Genomic DNA, 25086 nt, shown 5'->3' on the forward strand with positions numbered 1-25086 from the left:
CTTAGTCACTGTAATTCCACTGGGGGTAAACTTTTCTGGTTTCTGCTGACATTTGGTTGACTTCCAGTGATTTCAAATAGTTGTTTTCTGCTGTTTTGTGTAGGGTTTTTGTTGTTACCTCTGACCATTTACTTTGCCATTATTAGTAATTGGAAATACAGGATTCAGTCTATTAATTTTATTTTTCTTTGAGACTTTTATGGGACTATTCACTAAGGAGAATTATGTGAAATTCTGGAAAGACAAAATGTGTATATGATGTATGATCTTTGCGAACGAAGACATCATACAAGTGATACATCTGAAAAACACTTTTTAGAGCAACTGAAATTTGAGTTAATGGTATGGCTTCTTAATATTTAAGACTTCAAGAAATGGCAGGTAGAGGAGTCAATAGTTACATATATATAAAGTCAGGCTTAAAATTTTGATTAGAATATAGTATATGCCATACCAGAATAACATGATTAATATGATTGACGTTATTTGAAGGACATTCTTCTAGTAGCCTTGGATGTTGAAGTAAGAAAAACTGTGCACATAGAAAATGCCAGGATGCTTTCTGATTATTTACATCTGCTGGTGTGAAAAGCTTGACTACAGTAGTGAATGAGGACATGGGAAGGAGGAATAGAATATTGTAAAGATAGGATGGACAGCATTAACTAATAGGTTGCATACAAGAGAGAAAAGAGGGATCAAAATAATATACTGTTTTAGGTCAGTAATGCAGTGTCTTTTGTAGGAGACTAGATGTGTTTATGTACATTATGTAAATATCAGTAACATGAGCGCTTGGCCATTTTACTCTGGTAACCCATCAGTTTCTCTTGCATTACCAGTTTGTTTGCCTAGTTTATTTCTCATCAGTACCTGGACTACCATTGGCCAGCTACACAATTGCCTAATACAGTGCTAAATTCTGGGATCCACCAGTGCAGAGGATAGAGTTTACTCTCAGGGAACTTAGCTAGTAATAACAAGTCCCTATGGGGAACTTACTAAATGGTCATCACTTTCATAAACTCTTAGGTTATAATCACTTTCATAAATATTTGCTATAAGTGCTTGTTAACTCCTGATCCTTAATGAAGTAGAAGTGGATTATTTCTTTGTACAGATGAGGAAACTGAGGCACAGAAAGAGATAGTGTGTCTAGAATCTGAGAGCTACTAAGTGGCAACACTGGCATTTGAACCTAGGCAGTCTGGCTCCATAGTCTGAGCTTTTAACCACTCTTCTATATTACCCAATAGAGAGAACTTAAAGGAATAAACATATCTGTAGTTGTCTTTGGAGTGTCGTCTTTGTCTCAGGATTGGAGCTGTAGCTAACTTTTTCCATTTACTTCTTTGTTAATTACTTTAGAAGAATTTGAGTGACTCCAGGAATTTGAGAGGTAGTCTTTGAAAGGCAGACTAAAAGAATCAGAAAGGAGCCTGGCCCAAAGAGCTTGTATAACCTAAGGGAAAGATGGGAATTATTCACAGATACAAAGTAGAAGTAGGTAAGGGTCATAATAAAAAGTATACTTTATGGAAGTTCACAAGTGGAAAAAAGTATTCATGGGTGAAGAAGACTTACTGGAGTAGTACCTGTGATTTAAAGAACATCGGATTTAGAAAACATGAAAATGGGAGTATAGGGAACAGTGATACATGGAGGGAGAAAAAAATATACTGTGGGACTAGGGAGTAGGTTAGTTTCAGCTGAAGGGGGCTTATAGGAGGAGGAATTGTGAGATACAGTGTTTGGGCCCTTGAATACCAAACTGGAGGGTTGAACTTGATTATGGGCAGTGGAGACCCATTGAAGAATGAAATACTTTTGGTTGATCTACAAAATAAATTAGATGGCATGAGGTAGAGGATAGTGTTATTGCAGAGATGAGTTTTGATTTTTGCAGAGGGAGTTCAGGACTTAGTAATATAATAGTCTACACTTCAGAGGGAAGGATTTCCAGTTGTAGTTTTGGATTCTTAAGAGAGTGGAGCGAAGGAAAAAATGAAGTATACACATACACTGTAAAAAGCGGCAGTTGTGGTTATGCTTATTCTCTAGTACTTTCCATTTTTAGTATCTTTCAAGCAAACTTATTAATTGAGCTTGCTGCGGAAAGGTCTTGTATTAGAAACTAAACTGGCTTGTCATGACCGTTTAGGGCCACCCAGTGCTCCTGCAGAAGACCGTTCAGGAACACCTGACAGCATCGCTTCCTCCTCCTCTGCAGCTCACCCGCCAGGAGTTCAGCCACAGCAGCCCCCATATACTGGAGCTCAGACACAAGCAGGTCAGAATGAAGGTAAAATAGAAATAAGAACACCTCTTCGGGGAGGTAAATGGGCAGAGATGTTTATGGCAGCCTTGTCGGTGATGGTAAAGAGCTTACATAAGTATTCGTGCTATGAGTGTGATTGTAAAAATTTTTGATTTACTGATATGGAATGCTTTTGGGTTAAAAGTCAGTATGCTTCTGATTATTGAAAAGAAAAAACAAAACAAAACGAAAAAGTGCTTATGTGAATATAAATACATGGCATAAGATCAGAAAGGAGTCATACCAGTCACCAGTCAGTGGTAACTAGGGGGTCGGAGGTGACCCATTTTAGGCATTTCATTTTGCCTAATACTTAAGGTGCTGTTTTATTTCTTTCTCCCTTCCCTTCTTGCATGTTTATTATTTTTATAATTGGAAAGATTTTGAAAATAGAGGTAGAGTATAACTTAAGTGTAGTTCTTTTGTAAGATAAATAGCCCTTTAAATTTTTGTGCAATTAGCAATATGCCTTTTGTGGAAAAAAAAAAAGCAGTGTATTTGAAATCAGACTTGTCTTCTCTAAATGATATGTCCTTGGATGAGCAATTCAGTCTCTCTGGGTTTTAATATTCCCTCACTGTCAATTAGGAAAATTGGACAAAACTAGTGGTACTAAAAGAATGTCTCTAGTGCCGATTGAAATATAGTTGAAAGCTCACTATTTAAACAGGTAAAACGCTCATTACCATGGTTGAAGGAAATTGAGAGGCCACAAGCTCAGTACAGCAGGCACTGAAGTTTAAAAACTGTATACATGCTACTTTAAAACAAATACCAGGTGGTGCTTTAACTACTTTTATAAAGGGACCAAGTGGTGGTATGGTGTTTTTTCGGCCTCAGAAATAAGTGACTGAGTTTATCAATCATATTTAAAAAAAAACTTATAGTCTAAAATGAACAGAGCACTTCCGTAATAGAGTCCTAATCATTCTGTGGCTGTATTTTAGAGTCGTCCTGCTGGATGAATTCTAGGCTTAGGGTCTAGCAGGTGGCAGTTTGCTGGTAAGTGGGTAGTTTGGGAGGAATGTCTTACTGCTTCAGCCTCTTCTCAACCAAGTTTATAATTTTCATTTTGTATTAAGGTGAAACTGCCTAAACTGGGATAAATGGAACTGAAGCAGATGTGGGCTGAAACAGGGAGGCAAAAGCAGAGTTTGGATATGATGGGACTTTAGTTGTTACTTAAATTCCATAAAAGGGGCCTTGGAATTATAAATATTTTTTCTAAGAACTTTAATCTTAATATGTCCTCAGTTCAGGTGAACTGACATCATTTCTTTTTTTTTTTTTTTTTAATCCCATCTCAAGCGGTATATACTATTGCAGAATGACAGTTGGAAGGATAATTGTACCAAATAATGTTTGCTTGTTCACTTATAAAGGAATGAGATTTAATGCTCCCTCTTAATGTCTCACATTATTTTATTGTGTTTAATTAAAAATTATTTTCAAATAGGTAAAAATTTTAAAATATAAGAGGTTAAACAGTGAAAATTAAATATTGTCTATCCCACCTCCTATCTCTAGCAACCAGGTTCCTTTTTCCGGAAGCATCAAGTTAACACTGTTTGCTATGCACTGAATCCCTTTAGGATGGCATTAACTGTGTGCCTTGCTGAAACTGTTTTTGTTTTTGTTTTTTTTTTTAGTTTAACATACACTATAAAAATTGTACAGTTATTAGTATGTGACATCAGTCAGTAGCTTTCGGGAGGTGAATCTCTAGAGTAGTGCTGTCCAGAAGAAATACAGTGGAAGTCATAAGTACTTTTTTTTTTATTTATCGCATTTGAGAAAGTTTTTAAAAAGCTAAAAGTAATGTTAATTATACATTTTATTTAATGCAGTATCTGGTGTATCGACATGTCATTATTATTAAGAAGTTATAATTTTTTTTGAAGTTATTAATGTTCTACATCCTATTTTTTGTACTGCACATTGGAAATCTAGGGCGTGACACCACTTAGAAACACTTCAAAAACTCATACAGGATGTTTAGTTAAGACTAGCTGCATTTTGGTGCTTAATGGCCATATGTGGCTGCTGCCTGTTGTATTAGATAGCACAGCTCTAGGTTAAGATGTCAGTTACTTATAGGATAAATTATACGCTATTTTAATGAATACTTTTTGACGTGTGGTATATAGTGAGTCCCTGACATCATCACCAGTTAGTTAGATCAGCTGCTGGTTAGAATTTGAATAGAATATTCACCAAAAATCTATTACTAATAATAGGTTAACATAACAATCTCTTAGAATAGAATATGAAATAATCTAAAAAAAAATCTGAATTATTTTACTTAAATACCATAAAAGGGATCTTGGAATTGTAACTTCCCCCCTGCCCAAGGATTTAAGTTGTAATATGTTTGATTAAAAAGATCAACAGAATGTTGAGCATCATGAAAAGAAACGAAGCGGACATTATTATCCTTTTTCATGTAAAGCAGGTACCTCTGTTACTGGAAAACTATGTGCAGTTGAGCCGTTGCCAAAAACATGGAAGTAAGTGTTGAGGACACAGAGAAGAGCATTAAAAAATCATCAGAGACCAGGAGGTATTGCTGTTTGACAAACCAAAAAGGTGAAAAGGATATAATTAAAATATGTAAAATCCTGTGACAAGATAATATGACCTGAATAGTCTTTTAAAATCACTTTTATTACATAAATTTTGAAACCTAAACAGAAGTAGAGCTAAAATAATGAACTCCTTGTGGATCCATCATGCAGCCTCAGCACTTACCAATGTTTTGAATTTCTTTTTTCATCTATCCTTCTTGCCCTGCCCTCCTTTTTTAACTTGCTGGGGTATTTTATATCAAGTCCTACACCTTATTTCACTCAACTGTTTCAGTATGCATGTGTACTGATAAGCTTTTCTTTTAACATAACAAGTGTGCTATTACATCTAACAAAATTAAGTGATTCTTAATGTCATTACATAGTAGTCTGTATTTGAATTTCCTTAATTGTCTCATAATTACCTATTGCAGCGATGGCTTGTTCACATCAGGAGTATAACTAGATTTACACTTTTCATTTGAGTATGTGTCTTTTATTTTTCAGGAGCTGTCACCCCTACATGTTTCCAAAGTTAAAAACTGTGTATTTTAATTATCTGTTGCTATGTAACAGTTTATCCCAAAACAGATGCTTCAAACTACAAACATTTATTTATTATCTCATGCAGTTTGAAAGAGTCAGGAATCTGGGAATAGCTTGGTTTACCTCCAAGTCTCCTGAGGTTGCAGTCCTCGGAAGCTTACTCTGAGCTAGAGAATGCACTTCTAAGATGACTCTTTCACATAGTCATCAGGAGGCTTGAGTTCCTTACACGGACCTCTGCTAGGCTGCTTAGGTGACCTCATGCCATGGCACTTTCCACCAGAGAGTAAATGAATGAGCAAGAGAGAGTTAGGGTAGCTTTCTTTTATGTCCTGTCCTCAGAAATGTCATGATTTCTGCATATTCTGTTAATATGCAGGTCAGCCCTATTGAGTGCAAGGAGGAGATTACACAGGGCAGTGAGTGCTCATGTGTTTATGGCTTATTCTTTGCTCTTTTTGTATTCTGAAGTTAATCTTGCATTTCTAAAAATGAAAAGGATACAAGGAGTACATGGGCAGGAGTCTTGTGCGAGTGCTCTGATGGGCAGGGGCTAACCCCAGAGGCTGGTACCACTCTGTGTAACAAAATGCAGTTCCAGGAGTTTCACAGAGACTCTCTGCTTCACCCTAGTCTCTTTCTTCCCTTAACTAGTAGTTCTTACTATGTTTACTTTATTCTAGTGATTCTTCCTGAAAATGTAATTCATAAAACGTACACACACACACACACACACACACACACACACTACTCAAAACACAACTGACTCTAAACTATGTCTCTACCTTGCTTTTTCACTTAATAATTTATCCCTTAGCTCTCTTATGAGTATGTGAAGTTATTCCTCCATTTTTACAACTAAACACTTTTTTTTTGTAATCTTATTGGTTTATTTTTTTCAGTGTTCCAAGATTCATTGTTTATGCACCACACCCAGTGCTCCATGCAATACGTGCCCTCCTTAGTACCCACCACCAGGCTCACCCTACCTACCACCCCTCCCCTCCAAAACCCTCAATTTGTTTCTCAGAGTCCATAGTCTCTCATGGTTCGTCTCCCCCTCCGATTTCCCCCAACTCACTTCTCCTCTCCTTCTCCCAGTGTCCTCCGTAAACACTTCTTTTTTTTTTTTTTTAAAGATTTTATTTATTTATTTGACAGATCACAAGTAGCGGAGAGGCAGGCAGAGAGAGAAGGGAGGAAGCAGGCTCCGTGCTGAGCAGAGAGCCCGATGTGGGACTCGATCCCAGGACCCCAAGATCATGACCTCCGCCAAAGGCAGCTGCTTTAACCCACTGAGCCACCCAGGCGCCCCCCGTAACACTTCTTAATTATACTTTTAGCATATTGTGACAGAGTCTGTTTTGGACTTGAATGAAGTAAATAAAAGGAATACTTTGTGTAGAGATAGTAATAAACCTGAAACTTTTAACCCCAGAGGTGACATTTTCGTAATGGGTTTATAGCAGCTTAGGAAAAAAAAAGAATATGTGCTTGCTTTAAGAACAGTTAGTATTACCTGTCAGTTTTTATTGAGGAAAACAATTAGGCTGTAAAATCACTGATGACAACAGCCTATTACATGGAGCCTTAATCTCAGCTTTTTTGATGATACCTAAGTTAATATTTATATTAAATGAGATAATATATACAGAACTTCTTTTAAACTAAAGCTGTAGAGTTTTTCCTGCATTCCAGTGAGGGTTCATATTAGCTGCATTGACCCCAGGTAAATTGCTTAATTTTTCTATACCTGCAATAGGGATTGCTAATAAGGTTTACTACCCCGGCTGCCATGTATTTATTACCTCTTCTGTTCTTTCCTCATTTTTGTACTATAGAGGTAATCATTTTGGTTTCTCAGAATTAGAACCTATTACCATACTGTTGTACATATTTTTCCCTTTTGATTATATTTCTGTACCAGATCCTGATTACTTTTGTTCTGAAATTTAGTTATGAACTACAATCTAGCATTAAAGTGGTATCTTCCAAGGTGGTTAACCCCTGTGCTACCTTTTGTGCTCTCTGTAGGTCTTAAACCATTAGGAAAGCATTTAAGAAACTTCTGTCAGTTTTTTTATTGTTGTTGTATTTGGGAAAAGAATAGTTAAGTGTGTGTGTGTATATATATATAGTTAAGTAGATTTTATTTCTATCATAAAAAGCAGACGACTGCTTGCTAGGAAATAAGCTGGCTATAAATACAGGCATTTCTCATTCAGTGCTGCAGTACGTAGGGCTGAGTGGGGAGCCCAGTAGAGTGAGCTCTCTGTCCCTTGATTTCAGGCTGTGACTGCTAGCTGCCTGTGGTACCTCAGTTTGAGTGGTGGCACTAAGATAATGTGACTTTTTCACTTGACTCTTTCTGCCAGAAATAGGCTATTTATGCATAATCTTTTAATTAACAGCAGGTAGTTTGAATATTTATGAAAGAATTAGCCAGTGTATAATTGAAGATTTAAATATTAGCTAGCTATTAGAATGCAAGTTTTATTGCTAGTCTAGGTATTAGATCTAGCTGAATCCACTGTCAGGACAAGAGTAAAGTAGTAGAGATGAGAAAGATGTGGACCAATAAATCCTTGGTTGTTTAGAAAGCACACAAGTGGTAACAGTGTCCAAAGGTTTTTCTGTAGGATCTGTGATCACCTGACCCCCAAACGACTCTCATTTTCCAGTATACATCCCCAGTGTTAAACAGGTCTGCCATGCTCAACAAGTGTACAGTGAGGGAACATTCAGACTTTACCAGATTTCACATGATGGGCGAGGATGTTCAGATGATAGAAAAGCACACTGTTGTCAGATGCTACAGGTGTCTTTGAGGTCTGCCATGAAAGATGTCTCATAGTTCCTTGTTACCAGAGTCCGTAACAAAGGTTCAAACCTTTAGAATAAATACAGTGTTTAGGGAGAGATGTAGGAGCTATCAATTGTATTTGTTCCTTTCCTCAGATTTTTATTTCTTGATTTTTGACTTGGTTGCTTTTTACAGAACACAAGCAGTACCTGTCGGCAGTGGGGTTCGAAAGCATTTGTTTTTCTGGAATTTTTGAATGACCACACTAGTGTTTGCTGCTGCTGTCGAGTTCCCCGCAGTTGGTCCACAGCACAGCAGCTACGTCTGTTCAGTTCGTTCTTCTCTGTTTTGCAGCGCTTCAGCGGGAACAGACACATCCTTGGGTCTTGTTGCTGAGTGTATTTATGTGTTTGGGTGGGGAGAGAATTAAATGTGCTTTAAAAATATTTCTCTCTGCCACATGAAACCTACTTCTTTCCCTTGTCCTGTCTTTTTTAGGTCCGATGTACCAGCAGTACCCGCAGCAGGCCGGCTACGGGGCTCAGCCCCCGCAGGCGCCGCCTCAGCCGCCCCAGCAGTACGGGATTCAGTATTCAGGTGAGTTCGCGTCCAGAGGGAGGTGACTTATTGGTTGTGAGCTGTTTCTGTACTCGTTACACTTTGATCCTTTCCTCTTAACTCCTTGATTTGTAGTACTTACATTGTCATAGGAGGTGTTAAGTATTTCTTTGTGGGAGGAAATACATTTGTTTATTTTAAAAGTTTTGCATAAATATTTAAGTTAACATTTCAGTCAACAGTCACAGTAGATGATTTTTTAATAACTTATAGTTTGAAAACATTTGTAACACAAGCTATCTCATACTGATATGATCTACTTACCTCTTGGATGACTCAGAACAGCAAAAATGCAAGATTTTTTCACCCATTGTATGTCACATATAATTCCATTGTATTGTCAAAATATTAACATTTTCCTCATACATGAAAAGGCAATCTTAATAAATAAGAACCAAATTAAGCTACTTAGGTTTTTAAATCTCCTGGAGTATGTGGGAATACAAAATTAGGCCAAAAAAATAAACTTGTGTCAAATGTAATCTGGGCAGCTAAGAATATTGAATGTAGCCATTCTGGGTATTTTCTTTTACCTCTGTCCACTGAAGATTATCCATATTTAAATATGAAATCTCTAGTGTAACTTTGACTGTGATCATTATAAATCAGATAACTTTATATTTGTTTTATCAGAGAGGGAGTTTATGTTTAACTCATGTTTCACAGCCAAAGATTTAAGTATCAAAAGTTCATATAATTAAAAATAATTTATCTAAGTTGAATCTTGCCTAAAATTCTGTTTTACAGAGTTTTATAGTTCAACGAGAGCAGGAATTAGCAAACTATAGTCATGGACCAAATATGGCATGTCACCAGTTTTTGTGAATTAAGTTTTATTGGAACACATCTACACCTGTTCATTTCTGTGCTGTCTGTTGCTCTGTCGTGGCAGAGCTGAGTAGTTGCAGCTGAGATTGTGTGGCCCACAAAACCTAGAATATTTACTCTCAGGCTGTCCAAAAAAAGTGTCATGACACACAAGTCCATAAAATTCCATCTTTAATTGAAGTTTGGACATATTTTAGCACATGTAGCAGTTTTCATTTGGATTGTATTTGCTATAGAGTGATTTAACCTATAGCTGTTAGTTTTTAATTATGTAAAATAGGTGGGATGAATTTAAACTTGGATTATGATATTAGGATTATTTTAGGTTTGCAGTCCTTTAAAGTCAGAGTGTTATAAATTATATAATTTGTAAACAATGAATACTGTTATGCTGAAAAGAAATAAAAAATTAAAAAAATTATATAATTTGTAGAAATAATAGATATCGGAGCTGAAAAGACCTAGTCATCATTCTAATCCAGGGGATATTTCAACTCCCTCTGTGCTTCAGAATCACCTGGAGAGCTTTTTTTGAAAGTTAAAGGTGTCTAGGCTCTACTCCCAGATATTTTGTTTCATTTGGTTAGGAATGGGACGGGCTTTGATATTTTAAAAGCATTGTAGGTCATTCTAAAGTGTAGGCAGGGTTGAAAACTTTTTGTACTTGTCTCACCCACTCATTTTATAAAAGAGGCAGTTGTAACGGGTTCAGAAAGGTTGTGACACATGAAGGACATGCAGCCATTCAGTGGGGGAGCTCAGAGTCGGTGTATTTGACTTTGCTGTTAATTAATATCATTCTGCATTCTCCAGCCTAGGCCAGTGGTAGCAGACTTACCTGCCATAAAAGGCTAGATAGTAAGTATTTTAGACTTTGTGGATCATATGATCCCTTGTCCTATACTATTCATTAATTTTTTTAAAAAAATCACATAATTTCCATTTCTTGAGATTTTTGTTGTTCTTCAAAGTTGTTTTTCAAGGGAGAGGGTGGGGCTGTACACATAAGAAAAGCACTGCCACATTATGATCAAAGAGTAATAGGTTGCTAATGAAATGGCATTAGGCCTGTAGGAGTTATTCCCTCTGTTGAGAAATAATTAAGGATTTGGTTGTTGCCAGCCTCAGTTAAAAAGCCAGTCTGGATTTCAGCTGCCAGGATGAAAAGGCAGCAGTATTTTGCTCAGAGTCTTAACTTTTATAGACATTTTCAGTGTAAAAGCTGAGTTCTTCTGTTTCTTCAAAAACTTGCAGTTAAAAAAATGAAGCAAATAAATTTTATGTAGAGGATAGGAGAAGTTATATGACATTCAAGATTTTATCATGAATTGACTTCAGTATTTGGATGCTACCGTAAGTAAAATGCCTTAGATGCTTGATTTCTTATTAAAAGTTAAGCTTGTTCTTAATGATTTTAGTCAGCATCTTCACTCGAGTAAAATTTAGTTTTCAAATCATCATCTTTGTATTTCTGATCCCACTAGTCCTATTAACTTGAATTTGATTGGGAGATGTGGAAATAGTCAACTAAATACTCTGCTTGGAGACTGTAAGTGGTGGTGGTAACATTGAACCATTTTTGACACTGTTGGTTTGGCAGTTTCCCTCTGCTTTTCCAGTTTTACTCATGGACTATGTCAGAAAGGTTTCTTTCATGAGTAAATTTTGAACCCAGGTTCAAGGTGAGTTCAGAATATACTCAAATTCATTCAATCCTTTTTTTAAAATTTAAATGCAGGGTTGTACATATTTTAATTATTTTCTTATGTATCTGGTATTTAATGCTGACAGGATTCCAGTCATTGGAGAGGTTTCATTGCAAGTAGCTGCAGGTGTGTTTCATGGTAGAGATAAAAGATTTTAGTGAAGCAGACTTGTTCTTTAAAAAAATTTAAAAAAAAATCCTAGTAAATAATGCATATAGATGTTGATATTGTGGGGCAATATCATGTGCTTTTTATGTGTTACGCTGTTACTACTAAGTCAGAATTCTGAATTATAAAGGCAAAACATCAGATACCAAATCTAAAAGAATTTAAGGATTGTGAAAGTGGGTATGTAATGTTCATTCTTAAGTGGCTTGGTTTTTATAGAGTGAGTGAACCTTAAAGCATCTCATTAGCACAATAAGATGTATTTGTGGCATCATTGCTCATTTAAAAATATTCATTGTCTCAATGTGTTTTTACTTGGTACCGCTGTTAAGTAGGCCTCCCCTCCACACCAGGTTAATGACTAGCTTTACATTAATTCCTGCATTTATCATTTGAGCATCTATTATACTAGGAATTATGCTAGAACAGGTATTTGCTCTTAGGGATTATGTAGTCTAGAAACATTTGTAATGAAGAAATATATAGTGGTTTCAGTTTAGATTAGAGGGTTTAAAAATTGTTTAGAAATAATTTTTTTTGATACTACTTGGTTTTGAAATAATATGATGGACTATATATTACCCTACTTGCTCTATGAATACTTAGGAATGAGTTTAAATTTCTCATCTTTTTTGGTCCATAACAGTAAGACTAATTCTCTGGAAGACCTTTCACCAAAAGAAAAATAAGATCTATATGTACTTTATTTTGCCTTTTCAGCAGGCTATAGTCAGCAGACTGGACCCCAACAACCTCAGCAGTTCCAGGGATATGGCCAGCAACCAGCTTCCCAGGCACCGGCTCCTGCCTTTGCTGGCCAGCCTCAGCAGCTGCCTGCTCAACCAGCACAGCAGTACCAGGCGAGCAGTTACCCTCCACAAACTTACACTACCCAAACTTCTCAGCCTACCAATTACACTGTGGCCCCTGCCTCACAACCTGGAATGGCTCCAAGCCAACCCGGGGCCTATCAACCAAGACCAGGTTTTACTCCACCTCCCGGAAGTACTATGACTCCACCTCCCAGTGGGCCTAACCCTTATGCACGCACCCGCCCGCCGTTTGGTCAGGGCTATACCCAACCTGGACCTGGTTATCGATAGAGAGGCTCAGCTACACGGATGACTGTAGCTGCTAGCTATTTGCCTCCCAAAAGACTCCAATACTACTATTTTAATTTGTATTGAAGTTCAGAAATTTAAAAAGCAGAGCATTTTTTATGATATCATTGTTGCTGTTAATTGAAAGTATAATTTGCTGGAACACAAAAAGACCAAAATGAAAATTTTTTTCTTCCCTTGCTTAAAAGTGTAGCAGCTGCCTAGTTATTTTGGAACACTACTCTGATGTGTGTAAAATGATTGACTTTCTAGCTTGCCTTGTCTGGAGGATATTAAAACGCTAGGTTGAAGTTTAGCCATCTTAACTTGGCTTTTTATTAACATGATGTACTAAAATAGGCCCCTTTGAGAAGACAACTAGGTATTATGTATAAAATGTAACATTGATAGGTTAATAAAGATAATTGAATCCAATAGTGGTCTTGTATATGTTAATGACTAAATTCCATGAGAAAAAGAAGAAATAGAAATTCTTTTTGCTGTTTGGTCTCAAAATGAAGTATATGTGTTTTAACTTACAGTTTTCTGTTCTAAGATATTTTGTCCTGACTTTGAAAGAAATGCATTTAATAATCATTGGTTTAAAACAATGAAACTTCTTTGAAATAGATTTCAGAGGGAGACAAATTAACAGTACATATAAACACAATAGTTACGAGGGGGTTTTGGGTAGAGCCTGAATAACTTTGTGATGTTCCTTACAGAGGTGAATCATTCAGAAATGAAGAACTCAGTCTTAAAAAAACTACATCTCTTTATTGCAGATTTTATACTTGCTTGAAAAATACAAAATGTAGCATTGATAAACTTGAAGCATGTTGAAGGGTAAGCAGAGGAAAGGTCCTTTCAGAAAGAGGGCAACAATGCAGCATTTCCATGTCCCTCCCCAAATGAAGGACTTTTTTTTTTTTTTTTAAATTTTCATTACAGATTGAGTTAGACAAAATTACAAAAACATTCTCTGATACATTCATTCCTGTAAATGTAAAATGTAGGGGTGTTTGTGCTCAGACTTCACATTCAGTTTCTACGTACAGCTTCATTAGAATTATATTAACAGTATGAAGACAAATCCCTGGTTAAAGGGTAGTTTGACAAAGTACATTCAGACATTGTAGCATATTTATGGGTAGAGAAGGAACAAAATGTTTATTTTGAAATTGAATAGATCAGATACTCTATTCGGTTTGCAGCTGAAATCAAATTTAATGATTCAAACAGGCTTTTTAGTAATTTGCACAGATTTAAAGAAATGCATGTTGGCATGAATGGTTAACTATTGAAATGCTTCAGAAAAGCTGTTTAGCTATTGCTAAAAATTTAAAGTTTAAATAAACATGAATATTAGGACCTCTATTCCCCCCAGATAAAAATGCTCAAGATAATTTGATCTAATAAGTTAAACCAAGTTGAGATTTATGGCATTAACTCACCAGTAAGAAGAATACACTTTAATAAAAGGAAATATTTTTTAAAAAGTATATTAGTTTTTGATGTTAAATTTGCTATAAAAGTATCTCAAAACATCATTACAACAGAGTGATAAATAATATACAAATGATCTCTTAAAATACCATGAGTAGGGAGCCAGCTTCCCTAAAAATGTTATTCTGTTAATGTCAATATCTTGTTTTCTTAAAATGATTTTGTAAAACCTGATAAATATTCTCAGCAATATTTCTAATAAACATCTACTATTGCTATTAAACTTTAATACATAGTAAACATAACAACTTTAAATGAATGTGACAAATACTGTTTCCAATTATTTTTTTGCCATGATAAAACAGAAGGCACTTTTGATTCTGATTGTAGCATCTACCATTTTCCAGGAATTGTGGTCCCACATTCATACCACTGGACATAATTGATTTGGGTGTGACCACCTATTTCTCCAAATTGGACAGGTTCCTGACGAACTGCTCTGAAATAGCCTAAGAAGGAAAATAATTTTATTTTAATAGCTGCTATACTTTTGCCCACACCACTCACAGATGGAAGGGTGTCCTTGTATGACTGAATGTTACTGTAGGTGAAGTGAAGTATTTTAGTAAATGGAGAATAACGGAGAGCCTGGTGTCTCCCTGAGGTTGTAATGGCTAGCTAAACATGAGGGGTGCCTGAAACTCCTCTGACCTGTGCCTTAACGAGGTGGAAAGAGCTGGTTGGTAGCATCTGGGAGACAAAGCTGAAAAGGGAAAGGAGTCAAGAGTCGGGGGCTGGTTTGTGTCTTGAGTGTGATTGAGCACGTTCAGTAGTCTGCACAGTATGGACTAGTCATGGTCTATGAAGAACTGACCAAGTAAAGGGCTAGTTACTTGGCAGGAATGCTAAATTTCTGAAAATTAAACTTAGGTGAAATCTTCCTTCAAGGACTCTACAGTAAATGATTAAAGTTTTTGCTACAGATGTAAAATGTTTTGGCAGTGTACACAATTTACAGTATATTTTATATCCAATGCCTGATTGGCAGCACTTTCAACTTCCTGTTAATGGGTTCACAGATAAAAACACCAACCATAGTAAAAGGGGACTTAAGTGCCATGTAACAAAACGTGTTGCTGAAAAGACTAGTCAAATAATGCAGAAACCTCTCAGTGATTGCTGAGTAACATGGACATTTAATTTACTCTCTCTTGCCCTGCCTGGCTAAGGATTAAATTTTCAGTCTTTTAAATCCTCATGGAGCAGCTTAGTGCTAATATGTCTTTAGCAAGTTACAGTGGTTATTCATTACTCACCAGAATTGTTTGATTTTAATTATATTTATGTGGCAAATAATAAGGGAATTAAAAAATGACTGTGTACTCTGTGTAAGTATAGGGTAATACAGGAGTGATTTAAGGTTGGGAAACACTGCTCTTCTATAAGCTGTTTTTGCAAACTGAAGTGTTCTTGAAATAGAGTGTCTATAGAGGTCTGTGTAATTTCTCTAACTCTAAGGAATCAAGTCTTAAGGACTGGTAGGAAAGTTGAGAAACTTCTGTTAAGGTCTTACATGAAGTTTTTTGTTTGTTTGTTTGTTTTTTCTAGTCAGATAATTAGAGCAGTAGTATTGTAGAATTATTTTTAAAGTGATTGTTTTCCTTAGCTTGAATTCTTTTTGTGTTAATTTGAAAAATCCCCTTGCTTAGGAGGAGGCTCAGAAAACATACCTTCTTTGGTGGGTAACTGGTCAGAACTGAGTTGCTGTCCTGTGCGTCCATCTAAAAATGAGTCCACAAACTGGCAGTGGTCTTCTCCATGGCCTCTCTGATCGCCTATGTTATAAAATTTTCCTAAGGAGCGAGAAATTTAAAGGATCATGAAGTGTTACTATCTTCGATAGAGGATAATTCTGAAATATTCCAATTTTTTCTGATAGTTTTTTCTATTTTTACTTTTTGCCCCCTTCACCCTAATTCAAGCCACCAGTGTCTCTTGACTGAACACTGGAAGTCTTCAGCTGCCACCACTGCTTTTACTCCTTCCTCTCTCTCTCACTCCCTTACCCCTCCACTCCTCCCAGAGATCAGGCATCTTTTTAAAATGCAGCTCAGATGTTACTCTTCATAAATCCCCCCTGCACACTCCTATTATATTCAAAAGAAAACCCCAAATCCTTACCTGGTGTCAAAGTCCCACAGGATTCTACACCTGTCTGCCTGGCTGCCCCTCTCCTTATGAAGCCTCAGCCACACCAGTAGCCCTGGCCAGGCATGTTCCAGCAGGGCCCTTGCTTTTTCTCCCCTCTACCTCTAGTGCCTCATCCCTAGACTTTTGCTGGGGGTGGTTCCTTCTCATAGTTTTCTACTTAGCATAAACCTTAGCTTTTCAGAGAGGCCATTCTACCTAAAGAAGCTTCCACTCGAACATTTTCTTTCACCCTTTTTAATTTTTCTTCAAAGCACTGCATGCAATTTTTATTTACATATTTGTGGTCTATCCCTACTAAATTAGAAGCTGCGTAGCGCTTTGTCCTTAGCACCTAGAAAACCTCTGAACAAAGCAGCTATTTGCTGAATGACTGACCAAATGTCTACCTTTCTGTGTTGCGACCAGCCTTGTTTAAAATTTTTTTTTCTTTTTGTTTAAAATTTTTATTGTGTGAATACAAAAGAGAAAATAACATTACCACTGAGTCTGGAGCAAGGAGTTATCACCCTCTCTGTCAGGTGTTTTGATCTTGTCTCTGGGAGACTTAAATCTTAAAATATGCCCTATTCCTTCCGTGATGACTGTTACATACTCTCATTTTATCATCAGTGGGCTCTCTGTGCCTAGTGGCTGTGACACAGTGAGCTCCAGTGTGGCAAGTGCCTTCACATGCAAGTTTGCCCGGACGATTTTGTTTCACACTGCATTTTCATTATTTACATTCTAATCGCATGCCTCTAATCCCAGGCTGAGTATTCCAGTAACATGTTGCTCAAAATAAAGAACTGTGTTTCTATCACACCTTGGTGTGGGGAGCCATCTGTGGGAAAGGCCAGGTTACAGAATGCTGTGAAGCATTCCCTGAAGGCTTGAAACAGCTTACCTGTGAGGGAGTCACTCAGATAAATCTTGTAGCGGAGAGAGTTGCACAGCTGCACCCCTACAAACTTCTTATACCACGTCCGTTTGACATACTGTTTGCCCTTACATTCTGAGTAAGAGTCTGAGTTAAAGGGTCTTTCAGTCCAGATGGCATCTCTTCCTGCTGCATAAGGAAAACACATGCCTTGAGTTTAGCATTTGGGTGCTGAAGAGCTTAATATTTTTAGCTAAAAAATACTAAATATTTTTTAAAAAGTTATTTGCAAAGTTCATTGTCAGTCTGCTGATATCTGGTTTTCTCCAATGCTAAATATTGGACCCAAAATTATGTACTGAGTTTAAACATATAAACTCCCACCTAAGTTCCTTTCAGTAGTGAGATAAGCAGTATGTTCAGGTTTCAAGTAACCTGTGCAGGGCTACATGTGGACAGCATTCCCTTAAGGGCAAATTTAGGTTGTTGGGTTTTGTTTTGTTTTTGGGAGGGGGGGTGGGTTGTTTGTTTTTGGTAGCATAGTATATAATTTAAACAGATGCTTTAATGTGACTTGTCATTAAAAGTGGAAATGAGGAGGTTATATCTTGACTTACATAACTGAAATTTTGAGCTGTCCTGGCACATGAATGAAAGCAAGTTTCAAAATACATGACTTGTTTCCCCCAAACATTACAGGTTCTCAGTGTTAGGGAGTGTTCTAGTAAGCATTCCCACCTGACTGATAGTCTAAGACAAAGTAGACTAAAATGAAATCATGACTAAAATGCCACCATGCTTGTTCAGTTGAATCAGTTTAGAAAAGCATATAGTTATGTTCACACTGAGACAGGTACTTACCAGAAACTGGCTCGCTCACTCTTGGGTCCGCTGAAGAGAAACAGCAAACAAGAGTCAGACATTACATTAGGTAAGTAAGTCCCAGTGTGCCAGCAGCATAGTGAAGAAGTTGGATGCTGACAGTTAAGTCTGACTTGCAAAATGGTACACTCTTGCTAAAGACTGAAGTGTGTTTTGTTTTAGAGTTATTGACATGCCTTGAGTTTAGCAAGGTACCTGGAGTCAGGTACCTTGCTCCTGCCAGGTACTAAGTCTGTATCTTTACAGACCTTAGTACCTGCCAGGTACTTTACAGACCTTAGTACCTGCCAGGTACTAAGCTGTATCTTTTGGAATCTTTGTTGCTCTTCAAGCTCTCACTCCATTGTAAAGCTTCCTCTTTCAGATTCAGACAGAAACTATCGATGGTAAAGTCACCAGAATGCCATGAAGTGCAGTTGGTATAAAAATGACACTACTAATGCTGTGAGTACAGATGTATCTTTTAAAGAAATTGGAGTATAGAAGGTCAGAAATTTTCACAGCTTTTTATAAAAAAAAACTATCAAATGAATTCCCTTTCTGGATATACTATGACTGTCTGATATTTTGATTCTGGCCATTGATTCTAAGCATACAGAGGGAGTATTCATTCACTAGTTAATTTTGAGTATACATTGATACACTTTATCTTTTAAACTGGTATGCCTTTTTTTTCCCCTGACATCAAAATAAGTGAGAAAAGATCTATGTAATGTTTCCTTAAGGCTCTTTTTATCAATCTGCTTTCTCAAAATTAAACACTTTATACACTGTTCATTTAGCTGTGTTTCAGAGAAGCTCCTTAGGCAAAAACACTGTGGCCTGTTAATATCCTGGATGGGCATTACTGTTGATGTGATTACCTGATTCAGTGCTGAATGCCACTGTGTTGCTGGGTGGGCCTTCTCCAAGTGGGTTTTTGGGTTTCACCTGGAATTCATAGCTGTGTAGGAGAGAATTTTTTTTTTTTTTTAATTGTAATACATTCTTCAGGGGAAACAATCTTTCTTTGTTACATTGAAATCCTTGATTCTATTTTGAAATCCTGAGGCAGTGAGTACACATATATTTGAGAAGCAGCATGGGGAAATAAACTCTACTTATCAAACACCTTGTCTGATGTTTTGTATAAGGATTAAGTTAATAAAAAAATTGGTGTTGTTTTTAAAAAGACAGCTAGCTAGTAGAAACAACAGGCAAGTTGGTAAGGAACACAAAGGGAAGAGATATATGTGGATCCAGGCTAATTCCAGCAACCAGGAGTCTCTCCTTCAAATGTTTTCGCTACTTCGCTACTTAATGGAAAGGTTGCCTTTTATTTCTTATTATCCCAACCCTGGACACGGCCTCAGACTTGGCCAGTGTTTCACCTTGTGGAGCTTGAACTCTGTATGTCAGAATCACATGATAGAGGGGCATTTGGGAAAGTTTGTTTAAAACACAGATTTCTTGCTTCATCTTGGCTGCTGAATCAATTTTTTGAGGGGGTCTAAGTAGGAATTTGTAACAAGTTCCCAAGGTGAGGGGAACAGGTGCATGTGAAAGTATTTCTATGCAAGGATTTCCTGTTTCTGTCTCCTGGAACTCTGGTGTTCTGTGGATCACAGGAAGCCATACCTCCAGAATAGGGAAATGGTAATATGACCATGAAAGAGCATGGGCACAAATACTGACTTTTCTTCCTGTACAAATCAGATTCATATAGGCTAGGCCTTAACTCTTTACATTAAAAAACAAAAATTAAAAAACAAAATTAAAAAACACAAAATTAACCTAGATGCCCTGGTGTTCTAAGTATGTTTGATCCTAAGAATTATGCATTAACTTGCTATGCGTTATTTACCACACTGCATTCATAGAATAGTTAGAACAAATCCTTTAAAGAAATTCAAGCAGTAAAGCTGTTTGCTGTTTGCCTGGAAACTAAGCATTCTTTCCAGACTTAGCAGGAAAATAATTTTGAGTATAAAACCAACTTGAGTCAGCTGATAGCATTTTGAATCTCAAATTTGTACAAGACTTTTGGGAGATGATTCCTATTTTTGAGAAGTTTGTAATTGAATTAGAATGCAGGACACACAAAAGATGGAAATATATTTTATAAATGAGTGAAAAACAGAAGGAGGACAGCTCTACTTGGTACAGAAGATACTAAGTGGAGAAGTAACAACTTTGTGGAGTTCCAAGAAATCAGATTCTTGACTACTGAGGCATTGCATTATAATACAGCTAAAGTCTATAAGATGACAGATTCTAGCATTACAACAACGGCAACCACTTTTTGAGTGCTGTATATCAAACACATTAATTCTACATATATAAAGTAACAACACACAAACACTACAAGATCAGTATTATCCTATTTTTCAGTTAAGAACAATAAGATTCTTAATCATTGTGCTATTACCGTCTGCTTTTACAAATTGCAATGAGGATTAAAGCTTCCAGGGTTTTTAGTGAGAGACTACATATCAAAGCCTTTTATAAACTTAATCAACTGATAGAAGGTACCATTATCATTTGCAATAAGAATGCCAATATAAAACCATCCATGTCACTCATTTAAATAAATGGCATGTATATAAGATGTTGCTTGGGCATGGAACATTTTTTAAAGATTGAATTCTTGCTCAGAGGCCCGAAGACCTTAAAAAAAACACACACACACACACACACACACACACACACACACCTATTATGGTGAATGGAAACTGGAAAAAAGAAGTAACAAGCATCTGGACCTTGATTTAAGTGGGCAATGCATTCCACATTCCAAGCCGTTGCCCAAAACCCTGTGCTTTGGCCAAGTCTGATTGCTGGAACCATCTCCATGTCTTTTTATTTCACAGTTATTTACACTTCAGCTCCATTTGTAGCATGCCGCAGATGTTCATAAGCTACTTTTTCTGTTTCTTGCCAACACTTTATGATACTTAACAAGTTTTGAAGAAATCATTTAAAATTAATTAACAGGGAAACTTTAAAAGGCATATATTTTTGGGTGTTCAAACCCTATACAAAGAAAATATTTGAAGTGGCAAAATCTTTCTCAGCACATTCTATCACGAAATTTATGACACACCAGGTCTAAGAGTAATGTTTCAGAAGATACTGATTTCATGTAGGGAATGAGCATGCTATTAAAAATCTTCATAAAAGACATTATTTTTGAAAGAATAAAATATTTAATAGTTTGGAAGATCAAGTTAAAATGTTACAAATACTAGGACAAAAACTCAGATGAAAACTGAGCAAAAATAAGGAAATCTGATTTTTCTAGGGAATGTAACACCTAACTAGTAGATTCCAGAAGAGAGAGGAGGTGAAAAGGGTGCACAATTATCCTAGAAAGTAAATAATTTCTCAGATCTGAGAGACATGGGCTTCCAGATTTAAAAACTCTATACTCTCAGCAAAAGTTAAAAAAAGAAAAAAGACTAACCAAAGCAGACAAGTTGAAAAATTTTAAATCACTGGGCTAGAGACAAGATGTTAAATGTTTCTGAGAAGAAAATAGGTCCCATTCAAAGGATCCAGACTCAGAATAGCATTTGACTTCTTAGCAATGGAAGTCAGAAAACTATGTAAGAGGGGCACCCTGGGTGGCACAGTCAGGTAAGCGTCTGACTCTTGATTTCAGCTCAGGTCATGATCTCAGGGCTATGAGATCAAGCCCCACGTTAGGCTTTGCTGTCGGTGTGGAATCTGCTTGTTCCTCTCCCTCTACTCCTCTACTGTACTCCTCCCCTTTGCTTTCCCCTCTCTATCTCTAAAATAAATAAAATACTTAAAACAATGGAACAATGCCTTCAAAAGTCTTCTCTTCATTCTAAAGTCTGTCCGCCTAAACAACACCATCAGTAAAAGAAAGGATATTTCCAGACATAGAAGAACTCAAAAACATCATCTTCCATAATAATCTATTCTAAAGATGTATTTCTCAAGGAATGCCACAAAGGAAGGGAGTAAAAGAAGACAAAGGATATAAATGAAAAGGATGTAGGAGATGGGGACAAAAGGATGGTGAGGGATTCTAGGAGACATGGAACACAAGCACATGGAACAAAGAAATGAAGTATTTTGCATTTTTGAGAAATGGTCAGTCTAGAAATACGGATTTAATTAACAGAAGAAATAGTGCAAGTAATTGAACATGGAGGAGAGCTAAGATGGGGAAATAGGAGGCTCCTGAGCTCCTCTCCTCCCACAGGCACATCATATATACAGCTGAACACGGAAGAGTTCTCTCTGAAAGATCCAGAAACTAGCCCAGCGGCTCATACACCCCGGGTAAATGAAAGAACACCCACACTGAAATGGGTAGGAAAGGCTGACACACACTCTTGCCATAAACCCTGCTCCTGACATAGTGTCCTATAATTGGCAGCAAATCCCCAACTCCCAGCTTCTCCATGAGGAGCAAAGGGTATGGACCTCACATCTAATACCCCAACTTTTAAGACTCCCACCTGAGGGATGAGGCCCATAAACACCTACTTCTAAAAGCCAATAGGGCTTCCATTCACAAGTTCCTCAGAACTGTAGCCAGGAAGCGGTACTTAACCAGCTAACCTCCCAGGGCTCAGCACAGAGGGAATAGGCAAACCCACCCTATACCAGTATTCCCCAAGAGGTTTATTTTCATACTTTAAAATCTGCTATCTGATGAACATAAGGAAAGGGAAGGAAAAAATAAGATAAAAACCATAAAAGACTCTTAACTAGAGGGAACAAACTGAAGGTTCCCGGAGGAGAGATGGGTGGGGGGATGGGGTAATTGGGTGGTAGACATTAAGAAGGGCACTTGAGGGACGCCTGGGAGGCTCAGTTGGTTAAGCCACTGCCTTTGGCTCAGGTCATGATCCCAGCGTCCTGGGATCGAGTCCTGCTTCGGGCTCCTTGCTCAGCAGGGAGCCTGCTTCTCTCTGCCTCTGCCTGCCACTCTGCCTGCTTGTGCTCTCTCTCTCTCTCCCTGGCAAATAAAATCTTTTTTTTTTTAAAAAGGGCATTTGATGTAATGAGCACTGGGGGTAATATGCAACTGAGGAATCACTAAATTCTACTTCTGAAACTAATAATACACTTTATGTTAACTAAATTGAATTAAAAAAAAATTTAAAACCCCCCCTGCTATCTGAGGGTGAGGCTTCTAACTATAGCACATATGTCTTGGCTGGCTGCAATCCTCACCACAGGTTGGGAAACTGTTGGCACGTTCCTTGTCCCCTCCCTCCAGGCTGCTGCAACAGTACAGCTAAGTCAACAGCATCTCCCTGGAATGAGTGTGCAAATATCTGGTACCCTAGCTTTTGTAGCTGCTATTCAAGGGATGTCCCCACTTTCTTGGCTCTGCGAACCAATGGGGCTTGCATTCTTGAGTCCCATAATACTGTAGCACACAAAGCATTTTTTTTTTTTTAATAGTTATAGGAGCTCTCTTGCTGGCTATATCCTGGGCCCAGCACAGAGGGAGCAGGCAAAAATGCCCATCTTCCAGGGTCTCTTTGGAGGGGGATTAAGTACATAGTATCCTAGCTGCTGAGGGTCCAGCTTATAATTAGGCTGCATCCAGGTGCTGATTATAATTCTCTCCTTTGGGACGCTGGTGGGTTTGGGAGCACCCTCAGCTATGGAGCCACTAATAACAAAGCAGGTGTTTTGGACAAGCTCAGAGGTTTGAGGGACAGCTAGGACCTTGGGGTGGACTGATTCAAGAGATTCATTTCCTACACAGGACCATTCTATCAAGACTGGGAGAGGTGGCTGTTTTAGCTAATGTGCAGAAATGAACAAAGAAGGAAATTGAAGAAACAGAAGACTATGCTCCACACAAAACAAGGAAAATCTACAGGAACAGATCTCGATGGAATAGATAGTGATTTACCTGCGAATTCAAAGTAATAGTTGTAAAGATGCTTACCAAGGTCAAGAGGCAAATTCCTGAACAAAGCAAGAATTTCAATGAAGAGAGACTATTTAAAAAGTACCAAACAAATCACTTAGCTTAAGATACAATAATGAACTGAAAAATTCATTAGAGGAGTTCAACAGCAGACTAGGTGACCTGTACCAAAGGATCAGCAAACCTGAAGACAGTCTAGAGGAATTCATCTAATCCGAGGAGCCAAAAGATAAAAAAATGAAAATGAGTGAAAATAACTAAGAGACATATAGGACACCATCAAGCAGACCAAGATATGCATTACAGGGCCCTGTCCAAGAAGGAGGATTGAGAGAGAAAGGGGCAGAAAGCTTATGTAAGGAAATCTGGCTAAAATCTTCCTTAACCTGGAGAAAGAAACAGACATCCATAGCCAAGAAGTCCAAGGAGTTCCATATAGGAGAATCGAAAGATATCCACACTGAGACACGCTATAATTAAACTGCTAAAAGTTCAAGACAAGGAGAGAATCTAAAAGAAGAGGAAAGCACCTTGTTTCATACAAAGGAAGTTCCATAATACTATCAGCAGATTTTTCAGCAGAAACATTCAGGCCAGAAGAGAGTAGATCTGACATATTCAACATGTTAAAGTTAAAACAAACAAACAAACAAAAAACTACCCAGCAAAATTGTCCTTCAGAATTGAAAGAAAGGGAGAGTTTCCTGAACAAAAGTTAAGAATTCATCACCACTACACTGGCCTTACAAGAAAGGTTAGAGTCCTGGCTAAAATTAGAGGATGCCACTTAGTCACAAGAAAACATATAAAAGTATAAAACTCACCAGTAAAGATAAATACGTAGTTATATTCAGAGTATTCTAATCATAGTTGGGCAAATAACTTACAACTCTAATGTGAAGGTTAAAAGAGGAGAGTATTAAAAATAATGATGTAACAATTTGTTAAGGATTACAACAATGTAAAAAAAGTAAGTTGTGATATCAAAAGCAATGTGTAAGGGAGAGTATAAAGGTTTAGAGCTTTTGTACTCGTTTGAAGTTAAATTGTTACTAGCTTAAAATAGACTGTCATAAATGGTCTGTGTAAGCCTCAGGTTAACAAAAGCAGTTTCCCATGGTAGATACATAGAAGATAAA

At 37.3% G+C, this 25086-nt stretch overlaps 2 protein-coding genes across 5 annotated transcripts in view; one reads left to right on the forward strand and one right to left on the reverse strand.

The window, feature by feature from the left end:
- The window catches only part of TFG (trafficking from ER to golgi regulator), a 33324-nt gene extending 20239 nt beyond the window's left edge, over positions 1-13085 (forward strand). Inside the window, exons 6-8 of one of the 4 annotated variants that reach the window (XM_080808121.1) lie at positions 2162-2302; positions 8729-8827; positions 12271-13085. In XM_080808121.1, the coding sequence (XP_080664247.1) occupies positions 2162-2302; positions 8729-8827; positions 12271-12653 (623 nt within the window). In that variant the 3' untranslated portion in view covers positions 12654-13085. The remainder of the gene's footprint in view (positions 1-2161; positions 2303-8728; positions 8828-12270) is intronic. The other 3 variants (XM_080808122.1, XM_080808123.1, XM_080808124.1) reach the window with 3 other exon arrangements.
- Positions 13086-13409: 324 nt separating this feature from the next.
- The window catches only part of ABI3BP (ABI family member 3 binding protein), a 256353-nt gene continuing 244676 nt past the window's right edge, over positions 13410-25086 (reverse strand). The window contains exons 32-36 of the mRNA XM_080808158.1: positions 18909-18988; positions 18025-18054; positions 17191-17352; positions 15827-15949; positions 13410-14605 (exon numbers count right to left, since the gene is read on the reverse strand). Of these exons, the coding sequence (XP_080664284.1) occupies positions 14490-14605; positions 15827-15949; positions 17191-17352; positions 18025-18054; positions 18909-18988 (511 nt within the window). The 3' untranslated portion in view covers positions 13410-14489. The remainder of the gene's footprint in view (positions 14606-15826; positions 15950-17190; positions 17353-18024; positions 18055-18908; positions 18989-25086) is intronic.

This window comes from Martes martes, assembly GCF_963455335.1.
Source record: "Martes martes genome assembly, chromosome: 1".
Lineage (NCBI taxonomy): Eukaryota > Metazoa > Chordata > Mammalia > Carnivora > Mustelidae > Martes > Martes martes.